At 37.2% G+C, this 20,643-nt stretch overlaps 1 protein-coding gene across 4 annotated transcripts in view; it reads left to right on the top strand.

The window, feature by feature from the left end:
* The window catches only part of CDK17 (cyclin dependent kinase 17), a 95,161-nt gene that overhangs the window by 68,475 nt on the left and 6,043 nt on the right, over nt 1-20,643 (top strand). For all 4 annotated transcript variants that reach the window (XM_082310971.1, XM_082310970.1, XM_082310969.1 and 1 more), the window contains 6 exons: nt 9,171-9,296; nt 13,305-13,361; nt 14,996-15,110; nt 15,648-15,742; nt 16,595-16,657; nt 19,802-19,925. In XM_082310971.1, the coding sequence (XP_082167097.1) occupies nt 9,171-9,296; nt 13,305-13,361; nt 14,996-15,110; nt 15,648-15,742; nt 16,595-16,657; nt 19,802-19,925 (580 nt within the window). The remainder of the gene's footprint in view (nt 1-9,170; nt 9,297-13,304; nt 13,362-14,995; nt 15,111-15,647; nt 15,743-16,594; nt 16,658-19,801; nt 19,926-20,643) is intronic.

The raw sequence follows: 20,643 nt of genomic DNA on the forward strand, positions 1-20,643 counted from the left end.
TGATGGTTTTATATACCTAATAGGAAAACTGGTGTAGATAACTCATCACAGCTGTTAAAATAGTGGTTTTGGTAACAGTAATCGACACTTATTTATAAAGATGGTAAAATAGCGTGCTGCAAGGATGCTATAGGTTTCTTTTGATGAATGCGTATGCTGGTGTTTTGCTTCAAGACCTCAGAGGTCTACAGGGCTGTAATGAAACAACAAAATTCTCTATAAATATATTTTCTGATTTGGGATTGGGTTTCTTTCTATTTGCTTTTGCCTCTAGCAGTCTTGTTGTATGTCATAATTCTGTAAGAGGATCCGGTTGGCTTCAACTGTGCTAACTCTGTCATTTGACAAAAACGCACTGAAATTTAATAAGGCAACCTTCCGAAAAAAACTCCACATGGTATTTGATACTAAAATGGTACAGTAAGTACAGGAATATAAGGTTGTATATTAGAGTGTTTAAATTCTCATTGGCATAAGCCAACATATTAAACTGTTTGCTTTGTGTATTATGAAGTAGCACATAATACGCATTTTTATTTAAGATATGCAAGGAAAGAATACTATAAAAAGTGGGGTTTTTAAAAGTAAGCGTGCCATGAAGTTGAACTGTGTTGCATAGAGGGTTATATGATGTAGCATTTTAGATCTCATTAAGCATTCTCCAGTGAACAAAAGCACTATGACTTATTAGTGAACAGCTTGTGGTTGCAGCTGACATGTCTCGCTGGTATTTGCTAAAACTGGTGAGAAGACTAATTCAGACCAATGCTTACACAAGAGAGCAAAGCATTTTTATTTGATCTATAGTGGATTGTTTGGGCTGTCAGGCAATGTCTGTAGACTTAGAAGAACAATTCTCTGTGAGGCTGTAACAAAATTTTATTGATAGAATTTAACAATATTAACTATTAAAAGGTAAGCTAAAATTTCAGAAAGAGGTGGAGAGCTTGTTGTCTGCTGCCATATAGTAGTACATACCTTAAGTAATGGTTGGTCTGGAAATGTAACATCAATAAAGTGAAGAACCGAAGCAGTAGGAGTTGCAGCTTGGCAATACAGTTTTTGTTGTCCACTGACTGCCTGCTCCTGACGGAGCCAGCTTCCTTCTCTTGGCTCCTAAACTTGCATCAGCAGGTAATTACTCACTTTGTTTTGAAGGGATAGTTTTCTGCCAGTTGACTTTCTTACACCACATCACTGCATCATTAGCTTAGAGCCTGTTGTCCCCCAAGAAGGGGTGGGAACATCTGGCCACAGGCAATGAAATACTGGGTTTCGAGATAGTCAGCTGTTAGATTAGCTAAATGAAACATTCAAGGAATAGTGAACTGAGGCTGATGCTATCGTCAGACTGAGGCTGATGCTATCATGGTTTTCCCTTCCAGTTTTTCGAGGAGTCGTTTGGTACTACAGGGTTGCCCTTTTTTTTTTTTTTTTTTGTTGCTTCCTACTGCTTCACTGGCAGAAGCCTGAATTTTTCTTTTCTTGCTGCTGTTGTGAGTGCAGTAGCAGCCTGAAACAGCCTTGCAGTTGAAAGATCGATGGCCTTTGTGGCCCAATAGATTTGGGAAAGATTCATTGTTGCTACTCCAGCAAGAAAGAAACAGTCTGCAAATCAACACATTTGTTAAAGGACAAAAATAAAAGTAGTCTTAGTTTTTCTTTTTCTGCTTTTTGCAGCATAGTGAGGATTGGGCTCAGAAACACCTCAACAAATCCTTCCCTCGGGTAATTTTTCTGTTTGTGGTTTTGTTTTTTTTTTTAAATTTTTTTTTGTTACTGTTATTCTGTTTTGTGCAAAATATTAGTGTTTATTATCTAAATGTGCTATATAAGTCAAAGACATAATGACTTGAGTCATCAGAAGATGGACTAAAAAGTGAATATTTGAAATTGCTTCTTTTTAGCCCTTTTTTAACATGTAGAGTTCAAACATTCTGTATCCTGAATAGAATCATCTTTATTTCACTTCAGTGAAATTTACTGAAATCTGGAGTGCATCTTGGCAAAAAATAAATAGTGAGTTAAGGAAAAACAGTTGTTGATTTTAATGTCTGATTTAAAGTGTGAAAAGTTAAGTGTTGCTTTCACAAGTAGGAATAGGTTCATTCTTTGGAAAAATGTACTTTTTTGACAGGGTTTAAGAGAAGTGAAAATAGATCTGTTGACCCAGAATGAGATTTTCCGAAACGTCTCACGCTATGGCACTAGAGAATATTATATGGGCCAAGACAAGCAATTAGAAAGAGGAATAGCTGGTAAGCTTGTATTATGGAGAACAGGAGATCAGAAAAGGGTAGGTAGAAAAGGAATAGAGTTGTTGGAGAGTCAGATGTGAAAGGCAGAATGTGGTAACAAAATGCTAGTTCTAGACTCCTGTGAATGGTTTACTGTGGATGGCAAGTGAAGAAGCTGATATTTGCAACAGTATTTTGGGACATCCAAAAGGGGACCAGAAGTAAAGGCATCAAAAAGGTTCGGGTTTTTGTTTATTTTACTTCCAAGTATGTGTGAAAAACAGGAGATGTTTTAGGGTTTTTTTATTATTATTTGGAAGATGTGTTTGTTTACTTATAATGTTATGTTACTCAGCTTACAGAACCTGCAGGATTTAAGTTGAAATGCCTGCCTCCTCTTGTACCCAAGCGTAAGTAGTCCGTGGTAGACAACATACACATCAAATTACAGCAACACGGTTGGGTACTAGCCAGAAAAAAGAAAAGGCTCAACAAAGTGTAGCTCTTCTCAGAGCATTTGCTGTAGCTAGCATTAGAAATAGATAGTAAAGATAAGCACGAGTTGGGGTAGTTTATCTCCACACAAAACAAAGTGATATTAGTGTTACAAGTGCTTACGTGTTTATCTGCCATCAAGCAGAGTAGGACAAATGTGATTCTCATTTCAGGCAAATTATAAAAATAGTATGCATTTCTCAGCCAGTAATAAAGAAAGACTGAGAATAAGCATTGCACATGAAGATGGAAAATGTGGTTTTAAGATGTAGAGGAGGGGGAAATTGCCACGAGCATTCTGGCTACCCTAGCAAAGCAACTGGTGCCTGAATATGTTCTCCAGAATATATTCTGGAACTGGATCAAAAAATAGCTCATTAAGCAACATACAGTTAACTGTAGGCATTTGAGCATTTAACAGTAATATGTTTACTGAACACTGATATATTCTCTTGCAAATTGACCCTAAAGATAACCATAAAAGAATCAAACTAAAAAATGTTACGAATTGACCTCATTTGGAAAAATAAATCGTAAGTGACATACAAGAAAATACTATAATTTTAATTTTCTAAGAGAGAGTTTATTTTACCTGAAGTACTTTGTTGTCCCTGAAAGCTAAGGTTTTGCATTCCAGTGAACCTTTGCTTGTTAGAGTTACAAAGGAATGCACCCAGATTCCCTCTGCATAGTTGAGGGTCTGTGTACACCACTTACACACCTGTTATGTTTAAAAAGGGATACATAACATAACAGAGGGAGTTACTCTGATATTCTACCTTTAAAAAAATGAAATAGAAATTTTAAAGATTCATAAAGGGATGCAAAATTAATTGTTAAAAATGGACATTTAACTCTGTCATGTTGACAAGCTCAAAATCTTAAGTATCAAAAATTAACGAGCATAGGGAAAATAATCAGTCCTGCCATTAATGTTACATGCTTCCTTATTCCTTCTTTAAACAGTATTGTAGCAGGATCTTGTAACAGCCTGCATTTTTAACAGCCTGCTAATAATTAGCATTATAAAAAGTTTCTTGGTTTTAGTCATTTTCCTTGGTTTAAGGTCTTTTTTTCCCTTCTCTTTTTTTTCTGAGAAATGTTAACACATCATTAGATTCAATTGGTCATTGAAATTAGTGTGGGCGAAGTCATCTGTACAGAAAGTGTCTTTTTCATTGTTTCACAGAATTCCTCAGAAGTTTTAAGAGCATTAGAAATTCTTCAAAATCACTGTTTCCTACTGTTCCTTGCACTCCAGCCAGGCACCATACCAAAACAGCAGCAAGCCACGGGGTTCAGGAGAGCAGGTTTTGCTGCTACTAAAGCAGCAATAGCAAGATTGCAATGGGGTGGCTGCACTAGCAGCATGAGGGAGCGGAGGTGGCGATTGCGTCTAACGTGAACTCTGGGCTTCGTGCGGTAAGGCCAGCGCTCAGCCTCGGTGTCCTCTCCATAAAGGCTGTTTGGCACCAGTGGGGAAGTGGGTTGCTTCCCCCAGGCTGGACAGCCGACCCGAACTGGCCAAAGGGCTATTCTGTGCCATCTGATATGTAGCTCGGCGATAAAAGCTGGGGGGAAGGAGGAGGAAGGGGGGACATTTGTGGCTATGGCATTTGTCTTCCACTTCCCGAGCTGCTGCCAGGCGTGCTGAGGCACGGCTTTCCGGGAAGCGGCTGGACGCCTGCCTGCCGATGGGAAACAGTGAATCAATTCCTTTTTCCACTCCGCTTGGGCACGCAGCTTTTGCTTTCCCTATTAAACCATCGTTACCTCCACCCACAAGTCTCCTCACCATCCTTCCGTCTTCTCGGCGTCCCACGGGAGCAGGGAGTGAGCGCTCAGCTGGGTGCGGGCTTGGCTGTTTGCCGGGGTCAACCCACAGTGGGGGAATAAGGGTCTTGCTGCTGTCAGCTGAACAGGTTGCTTAAGCATCGGCAGACTGCCTGGTCTTCGATACTCAAGGCTCAAAATTGGTTGGTGTATGGTAGGGTTCTTGCTTTTCATTTTAAAATAATTTCATTTAAATTAACTGGGTTTTTCAGCTGTGTCAAACTTGATGTAATTTTAGTTTTCAGTTTTTCTATTTAGCCACTAGGAAACAATGTGCTTATTTCTCTCATGCACGTCTAATGAATCCGCTTTCATGTTGCTGCATAGCATTTAATTATGATTGCTTTCTTTTCCCAAGAGGTGGTTGCTTCAATTATTGCAAAAACTGGGAGGAATTAAGGTGGTACAGGCAAACAAAACAATAATTTCTGTCTTTCAGGTATTTGGGTTTGCAGATTAAATGACTTCCTTTAATTTTGCCTATTTTAGGAAGTTAGGTAAAGAATAATTACAATACAAAGAGAACTTCATATATGTGACTTCATATACGATCTTTCAAATATTGGTGTCATAAAAGGCTTCCGACTGGTAGGTAACAATTTTAATATATGGTCTTAAAAAAGAAGTCTTGGCTTGGTTGACATTTCAACACAGCCAAATATGCATGAATATTGCAAGGACAGTGGTAGTGTAGATCGTTAGGAGGAAAAATCTATAAAGTACCTGCTACGGTTTCCATGAAATCATTATGTTTTCCTCTCAGAAAAGAAACTTTCTTTAGCTCGAACAAGTTAAGGAGAATGGGTAGTGTTTTGATTTTACTTAGAACATGACAAAAATTTAGGCTTCCAGCACTAAATACTAATTTTTGAGGGGAAAAAGAGAGTGATTACTGTCATGTATTGTCCATTATATTACAAATGTAAGTAGAGAAATTATATTAAAAACAGATACTACAATTCTGAAAGAATCTTCTCTGTACTTTTCCCCTCAGGTTGTGGTGTGGTGTTGAGTTGATTTGTTTTTTTTTTTTTTTTTTTTAAAGACAGACATTGTGGGGGTCTAGGGGTCAGGGTGGTTGTTTTATACTTGAGAGTATTGTTTGTGGGGTTTTTTCCCCAAACTGGAATACATTTTGGCCTTTGTATCAGTAAGTGCTTACATTCAAACAGTATCCATATTACGCACTGTGGAGCAACAAATGTAAGTTTACAGCTTAAGCTCAGTTTAGAATTGAGGGTGTCATGTGGATGTCTGAAGTAAGTCATGGGGGGGTTGCAGTTGCCTATTGCAAAACTGGCATAGGCAGAACTTTTGAGAATGAAGAAAGGGGAATTATGGAACAGAATTGCGACGAGCTCCCATTATACTAATTTCTGTTACCTAAATATTGTTATCTCCAGTTTTTATGGTAGCTGGCCTCCAAAGTAATGAATTCTTAGTAGCTGTAAAGCATCTTAGACTGGTTTTGTTTCCCTTCCTCTCCGTTTGAAAAGGTAATGTGTTTATTGATGGCAGGCACAAGTTAATGGCATAGTTTTCAAATTGCCATCACAGCTTAAAGGCCGTCTTTGCTTCCTTCTTCCTGCATTACCCATCAACTTTGTATGCTTGGAAATGCGTCTTCCAGGCTGTGGAACTAGGTGTGAAGCACCACTTTGGCTGCCCCAAGGATGAGTGCTGTGGGAGGAGAGAACACAGAGATGGAGAGCTTTGGGGTACGATCGACTCAGTATTTCATGAGGCCTTTGAGTTGTGGTCCATGATTTCCGTATCCCTATAACCAGACTCTGTTAAAATACTTATTGTCAAACAAGCGCTATAGGACAGTAAGTAGAGAGCACTACAGCAGGTTTCTATGCCATAGAGTTAATAGACAGGAGTAGGAGAAAGCCATTTTGCCACGGGATGTATAGGATAATGATGATATCTGCTGTGTTCAGGAAGTTATATTGAAAAACTCAGCTCCATGCTCTTTTCTTCTGCTGTCTTGGAATTTGTCAAATTTCTGCTTTATTTTATGTTCTTGAGCAATGAGAGAAAGAAAATCAGGATATTGCCCCACTGTTGATCTGGGATTACACTAGGAAGGTGGAGTAGAGACTGATGCTGGTCCTTTTCCTGCCATCCCTGTCTTGTTCCAGCAGTTCCATGCTTTCCTGCTGCAGTGAGATGACAGAGCTGCTTTCTTTAAGGCCACATGAAGCTCTTCCCTTTGTGCTCATCTGTTTTGATAAGCTACCTGAATTTTCTGAAGAATGCGATAAATTATAGGGTGAATTTATTTATTTATTATTTATAATCTGAAGCCCTCTTCAGTAGGGGAGAGGCATTTCTCTTTTCAGATGACTAGCTTCACTGAATTTTAGTTGCCTATTACATAAATGGCATTAGCAGAACCTGTCAAAAAGAAGAAAAATTCTTTAGTGGAAAATAGTGTTTTACTGTAGAGATTACTGCTAGCTCCCATTATAATTAATTAGTTTCTCCACTCTCTCAAAAACCACACAGGCAGTTCTAAAATTGCCAATGTTTTGAAAAATTTGAAATACCAAAGTTGAAAACTAGTAACGGAATTGGAAGCTGCCAAAACTGAGGCATCCTTTTCTTTCAATTTAACTTCAAAATGTTGGTCTAGGCTGCCATTCTGTGAACAGTACTTCTTTTGTTTAAAAACAATTTAAAAATTCTGTACAAAATAAGAAATACAGACACTGATTTTTCCAATTATGCAAAGAAGGTGATGTTGGGCAGCAAAGTAGAAGCTAACAGACGTTGTGCTCTGTACCTAAGGAGGTGTGAGGAGCAAAAGGAAAACAGGAGGGTCAGCTGCCAGAAGTGAAAGCTTTGTTGGCATCTCTCAAAAAATTTCTGCCTGTATCCAGTGGCTGTAGTGAATAGCATATGTAGATCAGTCATCTGGGGGATGTATATTAGCACTTCAGTCCTACCTGAAATTCAGCCAATTGCCAAATTACATTAATTTTCTTAATATATATTTTTAACTGATATTTTTTGCTTAGCTGTTGCTCCAGGTACATGTACAGATCATGCATATACATGGTTCAAATACATTATCAGCACTGAAAGCTTAGCAAGTTGTCCACCAAGATCTCAAGTCTTGAGAAATCTGATGATCCAATTTAGCTGCCCGGCTTCCCAGGCTTCCCCTGCTGCCTCTCCTGCCCTGTGTTCAGGCTGTGAGCTTGTCTGACCTTAGACTGAACCTGTGCGGAGCCCAAAGCTGGCAGGAAGCTGTGCGCTTCGCCTGAGATAGTTTCTTGATGATTTAGCATGCTGAAATAGTTCAAAGCCGCTGCAAAGACACGAGTAGAAACACATGGCCAAGCCTGAGGGGAACCGAATGGGGCTGTAGCTGCCAGCATTTAGGTTAGCTCGGGATGCCCAGAATTCAAAGCGGGAGGTGATAGGTAAGATAGAATAGGGTAACATCAAGAAGAGCCTACTGCCGTCAAGTCAGTGTTGATTAAATCTGAGGTCCACCAGCAGAAATCTGGAGATTCCCTCTTCTGCTGGAGAACAGTGTGAAAACAGTGGTGGTTCCAGAGATGTCCTCTTAGCTTCAGGGTACAACCCAGGGGGGTGGATTGTATAGTTTGACACTGAGTGCAGTTTTCCTTTACTTGGATAAACTACCTTTACTGAAAAACAATTCCTGCTGTTCTGGAAATTACTTCCCATTTTTTGTGAGTTTGGATATGTTGCCCTTGTATCTCTGTGGTGGTGACTGGCTGCTTTGTGAGAATATTTGGTGTTTCATTTTCTGTCATGTTTGAGATTAAAGCCAAACTAAAACCAAAAAATTGATGACAATGTGCAACTGCCCCGAAAACCCCTTTTTTTCCACGTTTATTGAAAGGTGAAGTAATTTTGTTTCCCTCTTGTCTTAGAAATTACACTACTTGTGTTGAAAAATTTACTGGTGAAGAACAGAATCTGATGTAGGGAAAACTGCATTTATATAATGGCAGTTTGGTTTTCTATAGATCGTATACTAGAGAGCGTGGAATAGAAAAATGTATTAACATTTGTAATAGTTTGGCTCAATAATGAAGTGATTCTGTTTTGTAAGGCTAGAAAAATGGAAGCCAAAGCAAGTTTATGCTTTTAGCAGTCAGAGAAAGGGAGAGTGATATATTTTGAATCGTGGAGATCCCTTGTTATTCTAATGTAATTATTATATGAAAAGAAATGTATTTACCAGCTTCTGAATTCTCAGTTTCTGGTATTCCAGGTATGCATAAGTATTCAAGTAAATGCAGTAAATTTATCCACAATGTAATTAATTACATTTTAATATTTTATTCCTCTTGTTAAAGTAATGAGTTTGTAAAGCACTGAATTTTTGAACCTGTTGTCTAAGCAATTTGAAGTATTATTAGAAGAGAATGTTTTTAAAACCAATTTCTGTGAAATTGTCCTTAAAAACCATATCTGTGAAATTACTTATTTTATTTGTATAAATATTTCAGTTTTAAATAGCAACACTGTCGTAACAGTAACACTACAGGTGTTAAAAGATTTTTCAGGAAGGAAATTCTGAATTATACTTGACCCTTCTCTTTTTAACATTATTTACTGCAGGATTTGAACAAGCGTTTGTCCCTGCCTGCTGACATCAGGATACCTGATGGCTATCTCGAAAAGCTGCAGATTAACAGCCCGCCCTTTGATCAGCCAATGAGTCGACGTTCTCGTAGAGCATCACTAGTAAGTGTAATGCATATGCCATGCTAAACCAACCTCTCGGTTCTTCAGATTCCATTTAATGCAGATGTCTGCATACCATAGGTGTGATTCAGCTTCGTTTACACTTTGGCTTTTATGTCCTGAACTTCAGTGTACACCTGTCAAAGTCCATTGAAGAATTGCATCCTTTCTTTCATTTTTCTTCTGCAAACTTGGCCCTGTCATTTCTCAGTGAGGGTGTTGACCCATTGTAATCAGTAGCTAAACTCAGGTCCCAAAGTACATACTTAAATAGTTTTGCTTTGTAGAGCAGGGATGATCTGTTTGAGCAAATAGGTCACATAGTCTTAGGTCAAGCCTGGGGCTCTCATGTGATATAGTAGGAAGGCCCTAAAGCAGCCTAATACGAAGGCAGGTCCTCCTCACTGTTCTTTTTGTGTTTGATAACAAATCTTCTTTCTCAAAATTGCTGTTGAAATGATAGATGATTTTTTTTTTTTTTTAAAGCATAGGTGGATTCCTAAGATTATGAACGAATAAATACACATATACCTTTTTAGATTATTGGGTTATTTTAAAACGTAAGTCTTTCCTTGCAGATTGCAGAATGAGGATTCCTATACTGTAATTAGAGTATAAATGCTAGAAAACCTGGACACTCATATAACTCACATCCATGAAATAGTCCCTCAAAAATTTTAGCTTATTTTTAGAAAAATTGTTACATTTCAATCATAATTTGATCTATCAGTTTTCTTAATGTTAATTGAGGTCTTAAAGAATTGCTAGACCATTACTGACTTTCTGAGCAAATTCTTTGGCGAGAAATTCTTTGCAGAGAAAAACTGGATAAGTTTATGAAATCTGCATTGTTCTTTGTTTTCTTGATTTAATGACTTATTTGCGGAAAAATACATATGAAAGTACATGTAGTGAATTAGTTTTATTAACTGTGAAATATCTTTATTTTATTCTCTGTGAATTAATAATGTCTGTAACAAAGCAATGGTTGAGTTGTATCATATATTTTTCCCCTGAAAAAATACAATTTATTGTGCTGGGCTAAAGCTCTAATCTGCATGTCGCCTTTTACAAGAACAATGATAAAAGAAGAAAAGATTGGATCAAAGCACTGGAAGTAATAATAATGTAGCAAGCTTAAATATTTGTGCCAGAATTTTGTAGCTCATTAACCACTTAGTTACTGATGTAGCACTGAACTGAGGAATACACTTCCCCAAACTGTCTCTTTTCAGATGCTGGTAAAGCACCTTTTCAATAGAACCTTTTCAGTGTCGGAATATAGAATTTGGGGGCTGGGGGGTGTTTCCTGTATATCGAAATCCCCTTGCTCACTTAATGGTGAGCCCCGAGAGCAGTTCTCTCCTCCTTATATTCTAGAAGACAGACAGAAAAACAGTGCCCTCTAATGAATACGGTGTGTGTATGGAATCAGCTTCCTGTCCCAAGGTTGTCTTGTTTTGCCTTTTAAAAATGCTTTCAGGGCTTAAAAGTCCAAAATGAAACCTGCCAGCAGTGCTGTGGTATGCAGGCATGCATTTGCTGCATTGTCCTTTCATGATTTCAAACTAACCTTTAAAAAAAAAAAAAAGAAATTCAAGGACTCATTATTCCGAGATTGACATTGAAAGCTTGCTAGCAGACTGTTAATTACAATATATGAATATTGTGCTCTGCTTCAAAGGCATGTCTCTTTTCAAGGCTTAGTAGGAATCAAAGGAAAAAAGCTGTAAAAAGTATCAAGTGCGGACTTGTTATACTTTAGGTCTGCTGTATTTCTTTGAAATACAACAAAAAAAATTAGCTTTTATGGTAATTGTATTTTGTGTATACATGTACATGCATGCGCAGTAGCATAGGTGTAACTCTTATGCACCAGCCACTGGAAGTAAGAGACCATAAATACAATGCATCAGTGTTTCTGTGTAAGTCAAGATAGACAGATGTGTATTGCAGGAAAAAAATTAAATAGTTCAGAAATTATTTTGAAGGAAAAAGGAAATTGATCTTAGTGTGAGGAATCTAAAAATTAGTTTTTCTTACGACTGGTAGGCAACCAAAATGTGATTAAAAAAAACAAAACACATTGAAAGGCAGGTCTTGAAGAATATCTGTCCTCTGTATGTAGGAATTATTTTATGATTTTGTTGTCTGAAGAAGATTTTGTTAGTCTTGATGAACAACATTGAGGTGTCTTAGAAGTCAGACGTCTAAGTTGCATTCCAGACTGTCTGGCAATAACCAGGCCAATGGCTATGAGCTCTCCTTTTGTTTCTCCTGTAAACTAAGCAGCCTATCTTTTTAATTCTAATACCATCTAATACTCGCTTCAAGATATGTTTGTTTAAATAGGTCAAAATGCACTTTGGAAACACAATATTTATTTTACTAACATTGTACCTATATCAGTGGTATGTTTAAAATCTCACTGGAGTTCTGTAGTTGTCAAATATCAACTTTGCTTGTATTTTGGGATAAAGAGCTTGGCTTCAACAAGCTCCTAAGTATGCTTGGTGCTAAAGTATCCTTATGCAGTTTTAAAACATTTCAATTCTGTAACTAATTTAATAAAGCAGAATTACTCTTAATATTATAATATTTAACATAATTATGTGCCCATTTTTTCTCTTAGGTATGTCAGATATGTTTACAGACAAGATCTTACACTTACTTCAGATGTATTTTCATGCATGTGTTCTGAAAATTAAGTATTAATGCAACTTTTCTTAGTATACCTTCGCATTATATTGTTGTCAAATCTTAATACAGTCAGCAGTATTTATGTTACGCTGTGTTACCGTGAAATAATATACAACTTCAGTATCCATCGGATTTTAGGAGCAAATCAACGTATTCAGACTTGTCGACGTAGGTGCCGAAGCTAGTCCGGGGTCAAAGTATCATTCCTTAGAAAGAAACAGCAAGTGGAGAGCTATGTTTGGAATTGAAAGGAGGCGGTGATGCTAGAGAGAAGACCTGGCTTTTTCGTCTTAGTGTATGTTCAATTGTCAGTAAAGCAAAACCCCATGAAGCCTGTGGATTTGGGATTTTGACAGGGTACAGGCTATATGTACTTTGAAAATAGGTTTAAAAATTGACGTGTTTTACATGTCTGCTTTCAGCATTCTTTACACTCATAAAGCTTTGGTGTAATTGACAATGGTTTTGGTTTACAACATAAAGCTTTGGTGTAATCAACAATGGGCTTACATGAAAATAACTGTAAGCAATAACTGTATTAAATATGAGAGTAGCAGTGGATTTGAACAGGAAGAGAGTAATGATCTTGGTCTTCAGAAGAAGGTGTTATAGAGGCAGGCAAACCCTCCTGGCTTGCGTTGCAGTGCGAAGTTGGTGACAAAAAAAGAGAAGTTGAATAGGTGCAAGTAAGATACACAAAGACTTGAAGTTATGAGCCATGACACGTAAGTTGTTGAGGCAAAGCTGAAGGTCGTGGAAGAACGATGTTTAGGGATTTTACGGACAAGAGTTTTAGACTGAAAGACAGTGAGAGGTCAGAATGGGAGAGGAAGACTGGAGCTGAGATCTTGAATGTGTTATATATATTAGAGAGCAAATAAGTAATGAAAGTTATTTTGAAAGCAGCAGCAGCATATGGTTATGCTAAGCAAGAGAAAGGCTGGAATAGTTTGAGATGACTTCTGTGCTTTGAGCTATAACAACCTTATTAGTAATAATCAGATCAGAAGAGCAGAGAAGACTTAAGTAGGAGTTAGGGTAAAGTGGGGTTTCAGTCTAAGTGTAACTCAGTGCATAGTCCTTCCAGGATACACAGTAGACTGGCCAACAAGCTGAGCATTAGGCTTGAATATTGGGACGCATTTATATCATAATATGCTAAATTGTTTTTAAAATAGCAGAACTGTGCGGTGTTTGGTCAAGTACTATCAGGTATTTTTCTGGAAAAAAGTTTAGCTTGCTGATTAAATGATGTGTAAATAAAGTGTTCAGTTTTAGTGATCGATGTTCTATTTCTTTTCATTGCAGTCAGAAATTGGATTTGGAAAAATGGAAACCTATATCAAGCTAGAAAAGCTTGGAGAGGTATGTATAGCTTTCTTTTGAAATTATTATTACTTTGATGATAATGTTTTATGTAAAAATTTACATAAATATTAACTGAAAATATCCATATCCCTCAAAATACCCATTGAATTTATCTTTTCAATAAATGAAACATATTCATCATGTGTAACAATGTCACAACCACACAAATGTTCTGTGCATATATAATAAGCAAAAAAAAAAGGCAGGAAAACCATCAGTGCGCTGGGAAAGAGCAAGACTCCAGTAGCAAAGGATCTTTGACCTTCTTACGTAGACTTGCTTTGTGTGCAGATAGACAAAGTTATTCTGTCGATAATAAAACTAGTTAAGTCTGGCATCCTCCTGCTGTGAGTTAGGTGTTAGGGAGCACTCGTGCTGGACAAGAAGCCAGTGCTTGCAGGGAGCAGGCAGTACAGAAGCCTGCACGCCTGAGCTGGGCAGACGGCTGGGTGCTGCCAAGTGAAGTGCCTAACACTGAGTTTGCCTTTCCTTGTGGGAAGGCAGCAATACGGCTTTCTGCCTCCACTCAGCCTCTGACTTCCAGAGAAATGGTAGAATTCAGGAGGGGCCAGGCGTCAGTCCTGTCCAGTCTGGTTGAGGTTGGCCAACAGGATCAAAAATGGACAAGGAGCACTGGAATGGGACTCACTGCACATTACAGAAGGAGGCAGGGCTGGTCAGCATCTCTGCTGTGAATATTGCAGCTAGATCTCCGTTTGCAATGTTTTCATTTCGAAACACGTTTATTTTTCGTTTTGCCTCTAGTACTTGTTAGATGGGTCACTAGACATGACACAACGTTGCGTATCTTTGGAGGAATGTTAATCTAGTAGCTATGGAGTCATAGTTGTGGGTGTACATTATCTCACTTGCTTACAAAGTGTAGTGGACGACACCAGCTATGTACTGTAACCTAGGGCAATTTCCATAACTGTGTTGCTTCCTCTTTGCAATTGCTGGGATTAGTTATACCTACTTGCTGTTTTGTCAGAATTTCTTGTCCTTATGTAACATGCCTTGAGAGTTTTGAATCTCTTATTGTCTAAGCAAAAAAAAAAAAAATTGAGAAAGATAAGCTTCATAATATTCACTGTTTGTTATGTCAACCAAAATGAAACTTTGGCAACTCCCCTCCCCCGCAAAAAAAGATTCTTACGTAAAATATGTAATAAAGACAAGAAGCTATCAAAAGGAGTTACATGTTTTCATAAAAGTAATGGAAGAGTATGTCTGCAGCCTTTGGAAACATAACCGCAGTGTAGCGTAGAGATACCTGAGCTAGTTTTAATCAAATAGAGCTTTTCAAGAGGGTAAATGATCTCAGCAAGTGAACTTAAGTGAACTTAACACTACCTGATCTGACTTCTTTAGTAGCTATGTGGTGTACAGCTTTCCATGTAATTTTCAGAGTTGTTAAGCATACACATCCCTTGTGTCTTCTGTGTGTTCAGACCTGTGCTTACAAAATATTTTTGTAGTTTTACATATATCATAAGAAGACAATGTAAAAACTATTCATATGCAAAATGAAACCTATTAGAACCTCAGACAGAAGTTTATATTTTCTTCTTGAACTTACCTTTCAATGAATGAACAATTGGTAAGAGTTTCCTTCTTTTTCCATTTCGTAGGGTACTTACGCAACAGTTTATAAGGGGAGAAGTAAATTGACAGAGAACCTGGTAGCTCTGAAAGAAATCCGCCTGGAACATGAAGAGGGAGCACCATGCACAGCCATAAGAGAAGGTGATAATTTTTTATGTAACTTCTTAGAATTTCAGATACTTCTGAATTTCTTTTTAACCAAAGTACTGTTGGTACTTGGAAATACATAGGCTACATGGGAGATTAATGAAATTGGTATTAGTTTTGATGAGGAAAATTGTAGTCTCGATGTATACAGAGCTAGTGTTTCAATTTTACTTACTTTATTGGGGGGTGGTTGTGGTTTCAAATGCAGTGTTATAAATGGATGATTTTATACTGGATTAGACTATTATTAGTGAGTAACTTTGAGGAATTCAGAATACATTTTACCAAATGACTACTTCTGCCTGAAATGTATAATTTAGGAAATAGTTACAGTTTGTTACTCAAATGTCTGTTTGGTGTTTTGATTAAACACCTTCCTTATTAACTTAATCTATATGAGTATTATGTTCTTAAAAATAGCTTTTTAGTTAAAAAAAATAAATAGCTTATATGTATGAACTTGCTCGAAATGCATTTACTGCTCATGCGTTTCGCATTTATTTATTTTATACTTACAATTCTGTTTTGCAGTGTCATTATTAAAAGATCTGAAGCATGCAAATATTGTTACATTACATGATATTGTGCACACAGACAAGTCTTTGACTCTTGTTTTCGAATATCTGGTAAGTGCTTCAACAACTAGCGAGCTTTACATTCGATTTATTGTTTCTAAGTAACACAGACATAACAAAATTCTGTACTCTTTTTAAAAATACTGGGACTGTTATAGTTTTCTCCTGCATCTAGAATCATTCAGCTTAAAAATGAGAAAAGTGTATTCAGTTCCTGAATTCCTATAAATTAGTAAATACTGTTCTGATCATTTCAGAGTTTCATTATAGCAGTTAGTGGTGATCTACCTGAGCAAACTGTCTACTTGTACCAAAATCATTAACTGTAAAAAAAGATAATCACACTATTGTTCAAACAATATTTTTCTGTTGTGATGCAACTCTTGCAAGTTAGCTAAGGAAAAAAGTATGCTTCGAAGTAAACAACACATTCCATCTTTTTGTAACAAGCTTTTCAAGCAAGTGTCCACAATTAGATATCTCGCTTGCTCGCCTCTTCTGTTGTAGACTTTTCACTTTCTCGCTGAAGCTGTACCTGATATTTTTTGTATAATATGCTGGAATACACAAGCATAATAAGAGTTTTTCTTCATCCCTCTTTACTTCCAATGTAATTGGAGAATGTAGCAATTTCATAAAATACTGTGGTGCACACAAGATGGAGGAGAAGGCAATAAAAAATAATGTTGTCTGGGACGATGCAGCTTGCTGGAAAATGGGTATTTATATCCTCTGGAAAGACAGAGTTTGCTGCATGTTCAGGCTTTTAGGTTTTTTATCATTGAGCATCTTTTGCAGAAAACTCAGTTTTCTAATTAATTATTTCAGTACTAACAATAAATAATGTTTATAATCATCTGTTGTCCACAATCTTACTGAACAATGATGATGGTGTTTTGACAGGACAAGGATCTGAAGCAGTACATGGATGACTGTGGTAACATCATGAGTATGCACAATGTAAAGGTGAGTGTTTTCAGTGACAGTTACTATCTTCAAACTTTCTCTGTTCTGAGAATTTCAGAGAACTTAATAATCGGGAGCTATATGGCTTAGGGCTTCTAAAAAAACAATAAAATTAAGAAACTTAACTTCCTTTTTGATGTTTGAGCTTGGCTTAACTACATTTGACATCAGATAGAGTCTTTCTTTTTGGTTTCAATGGCTTTTAAGTGTTTAAAGCACTGAAAACAGGAGATTATATAACTTTATATGTTTTTATTCTCTTCAAAGTTACATATTTAAAATTAAAAACTTCCTAAAAAATAATACATTCATAACTCTTTTGACCTCTTCTTGTCCTTCTGTTATTTTATACTCATTTATTAAGTTAAATCTGTAGTTTGGTATATCCTCAAATAAAATTTATATATGCACACTGAGAAAAATGTAGCCTCAATCATGAATGTGGGTTTGGATGCCATTGCCTACCACACAAGTAAGAAATTAATAATACATATTTAAGAATGAGTGATGTTCATCTTTCCATTAGTAATAAAATGGAAAGTATTTTCTTTAAGGTTTAATTGTCTGTTGCTTTTAACTATGGCTGTGGCCAGGTCAAGTGAGTCAGTTTCCAGTCTGGCCTGCTGAAACTAACTCAGGTTCAAGTATTACCTCTCTCCTAACAAGCAGGTTTTGATTTGGAAAACTGGAATAACTGTTTACGTTCTTTAATACTTATGACTTTATAAACAAGATTCCAAACAGAGGACAATCCTACCTTGAAATGAATGAAGTTGTCCGAGGAGGCTGGGTTACCAGTATCACCTTGCTGTGTTGCAGCCTGTGCTGGACTGCACCTTCAAAACCTCTTCATTAAGCCATATATAATTCATATAAGGGATGTTATTTGTATGGTAGATGTGTTTGAGAAACTCTTCTTGAAAAAAATTAACTTTAAGCTGTGATCCTAAAGAACAAAACCATGAGTGTGCACGCATGGTAGGAAAATTACTTTTATTCTTCTACAGGAGCATGTGGCACAAACGTGGTTGACAACACAGTGTACTAAATACTGTGAAGTGATGGGGTTTGTGTGCATTCCAGTAGAGTTGTCATCCTTGGTTTTGGCTTAGTTGCATGTTGAGAAATCTGTTCTTTGTTGAATTGCATATGGGATTCAGTCTAGATACTGGTTACTGTTTGGATAGCTTTTTCTTTTATTTTGTTGTCACATTGCAGTAAGTATCTCTAGGGAAAGACATCTGCCCTTAACCTACTCTTTTGCTTCCTTTGAGAGTCTGCAAAGGGAAATTCTTTAATTTGTATCTAGTTCAGAGAGACAACAAAAAGCATAATTACGCTTGTGTTTTTAATTAACCACAAGTTAGTAAGTAGTGCTTTAAGCTTAAAAATATATAAAGAAAAGCTGTAAGTGGGAAGCTGATTCGTGTAGTAAGTGCAGTTAGAGAACAAGCAGAATCTGCTTGTGGTAATCCAAGCTAAGCAGAGGAACTGTTTTTCCTTGTTTGCCTATGGTTTAAGCTATGCCCTAAGGCAGATTTATATGGTCAGTAGCTTTGGCACTGGGAAACCAGAACAGCTGCTTAACCGTAGTAGCGGTAGGTGCTTACCTAACAATAACTGGGGGGTTTGGGTCATTATTAACATTTGAGAGACGTCCCTGTCATCATTCCCCTCATATTCCTCAGCTAATTTTAGTTTTTTGAGTTTTAACAAAATGAGGATGTATAATATAAAGATGTGTGTCATCTCTGCAGATATTACTGTTTCAAACAAAATTTTGAGCTAATACATGTCATGCTGTGCATTTCCAAAAGGATCCATGCCAACTGTGGTGAAGATCCACAATTTCTGTAGAATAATCTGCTTTGCCTTCTTGACTAATCCTTGCAGTCCCAGTGCACCCTAGAGATGGCTATTGATTTCCACAACAGTCTTGTTAATATTACTTGGGACCAACTACCCCTGCAACAGTATGGACATGAGCAGATGAAACAAAACTTGTTGCTTCTCATTCCGCTCTTTGAAAAAGAAAAAGAAAAAAATCGATCCCAATTCCTTTTTTTTCTAGAACAGATAAATCCCACGTAAGCAGACTGAGAACAGATGGATGTAAACTACACCTGCTGTGTATTTTTCCAGTTTAGGAAAAAGAATTTGGTGGTGTCACCTGGTACAAAAATAAACTGATGTGTTAGAAAATGGTCATATAAAAACATTCTAGTGTTTCTCCTCAAAAGTCCTATTACATGCTGAATTTATCACATTGGTAAACGTTGCTTTCTGTAATGCTCTGTATTTTTTCATTGTACGTTTGATCATCTATACTGGCTGAGGACTGCTGTGTGGTAAATGCCAGCAATGGCTACCAAAAGTCCCATGTTTAAGATCAGACCTTTTACAGAAACAAAAATAATAGTTCTTAATGCAGTGATACAGTAAACTTGCTTGGCTGCCCTCTGCTAAACCTTTCTTCATCCCTTACTGCTTCTCTGTCTATATATGTGCGGCATTAATATGCATGATTGAAGTTGCTTGCTTGGCTTGCTGTTCCAAAGGACTAAAATAAACCTGTGTGTGTCAAGGTGAGAGGATGAATATAAATGCCAGAGGCAGTTGGGCTGTTTTAGTAATCCTCCTTTCTCCGTTTCTCCATGTTTCATGAGTTTGTGAATCGAAGTGTATTTTTCCAATAGCACGCCAAAATGTTCTTTACATAGTTTAGCACGATAGGATAGATGCTGAGCTCCATTTTCAGAAGGGATTCTGTGGCAGAAGGGAACATGAGAATAGTCAGAGACAGTTCCCTTTAAAGACATGAGTGTGGGGAAGAGCATTGGTAAATGCTTACTTAAAAATAAACAGCCCTGTGGTTCTCTTCAGTTAAGCAGAACAAATTGCTCCTAAAATCTTTGTTGTAAAGTATCGTGTTAAAGCAGTGCATTAGCATAAAGGGATTTTAGGTCTGTAAACAATAATGATGTTCAGAATGTGTTCATATGGAAAAGTAACTTTTTGAGAAGTATTTTTGTCCTGCTTACAATTCAAAGACTTAACTCTACAGTGCCCAAGTGGGCTGGTTTAGTCATGTAATCTGTAGATTAACATTTTTAGTCTAATTTATATAAATGTTCTCTTTTGTAGCTATTTTTATACCAGATTCTTCGTGGTTTGGCATACTGTCATAGGAGAAAGGTATTACATCGAGATCTGAAGCCACAAAATCTACTAATCAACGAGAAAGGAGAACTGAAGCTTGCAGACTTTGGTATGGCCTGAAATTATTCTGTAACAAATACTTTCTTCACTCAGCAAGAGAGAGACATGTTTTCTTTATAAGGAAACGTCGGGTTTATAGTGAATTTGTGCATTCTCAGATGGAAAATGAAAGTCAGCCTTTTACAGGATATTCGTAATCAAAGCAATACGTGTATAGGTAATACTGTCGCTTGACTTGTGGTTTGAAAGTAGTCTTACAGCTTCCTTTGAAATTGACACTTGGTCAGATCCTTAAGGTGGAGCTCAAGTTGCTTTTCCCAACACTCCACAGTCACTCCAAAGCAGAGTAACCACAACGGGAGAGAGAAAGGGTCTGTCCGTGTGCTAAATTGTCAGATGTCACTCCATCACTGATACACCAAGTTCCCTTGGGATTTCCAGTAGAGTGGGGCATTCACAGTTTCCTGTTATCTTCTGTGTCAGGAAGGTCCTTTGAAAGTTCTGCTACCACTGTTTTTTCCCCTTCTGTGTGAATGAAAGTTGCTCAGAAGATTGCATCTGACATGATAGACCTAAATTTTATTGAAGATTTTACTGACAAACTGACAATGTTAGGATGGAAAACCCCTGCTGATCCCGCACTGATTTGGTCTGTTTCTACCGTTTCATTATTAATTTGTTGCCTTCTGCCTTTTGCAACGTAATTCTCAAATGGAAATAGTGCGGATGGGTTTTCAAAGGGAGGAGGTGTCATATTGATCTAATGC

Source organism: Platalea leucorodia, assembly GCF_965183815.1.
Source record: "Platalea leucorodia genome assembly, chromosome: 4".
Classification (NCBI taxonomy): Eukaryota; Metazoa; Chordata; class Aves; order Pelecaniformes; family Threskiornithidae; genus Platalea; species Platalea leucorodia.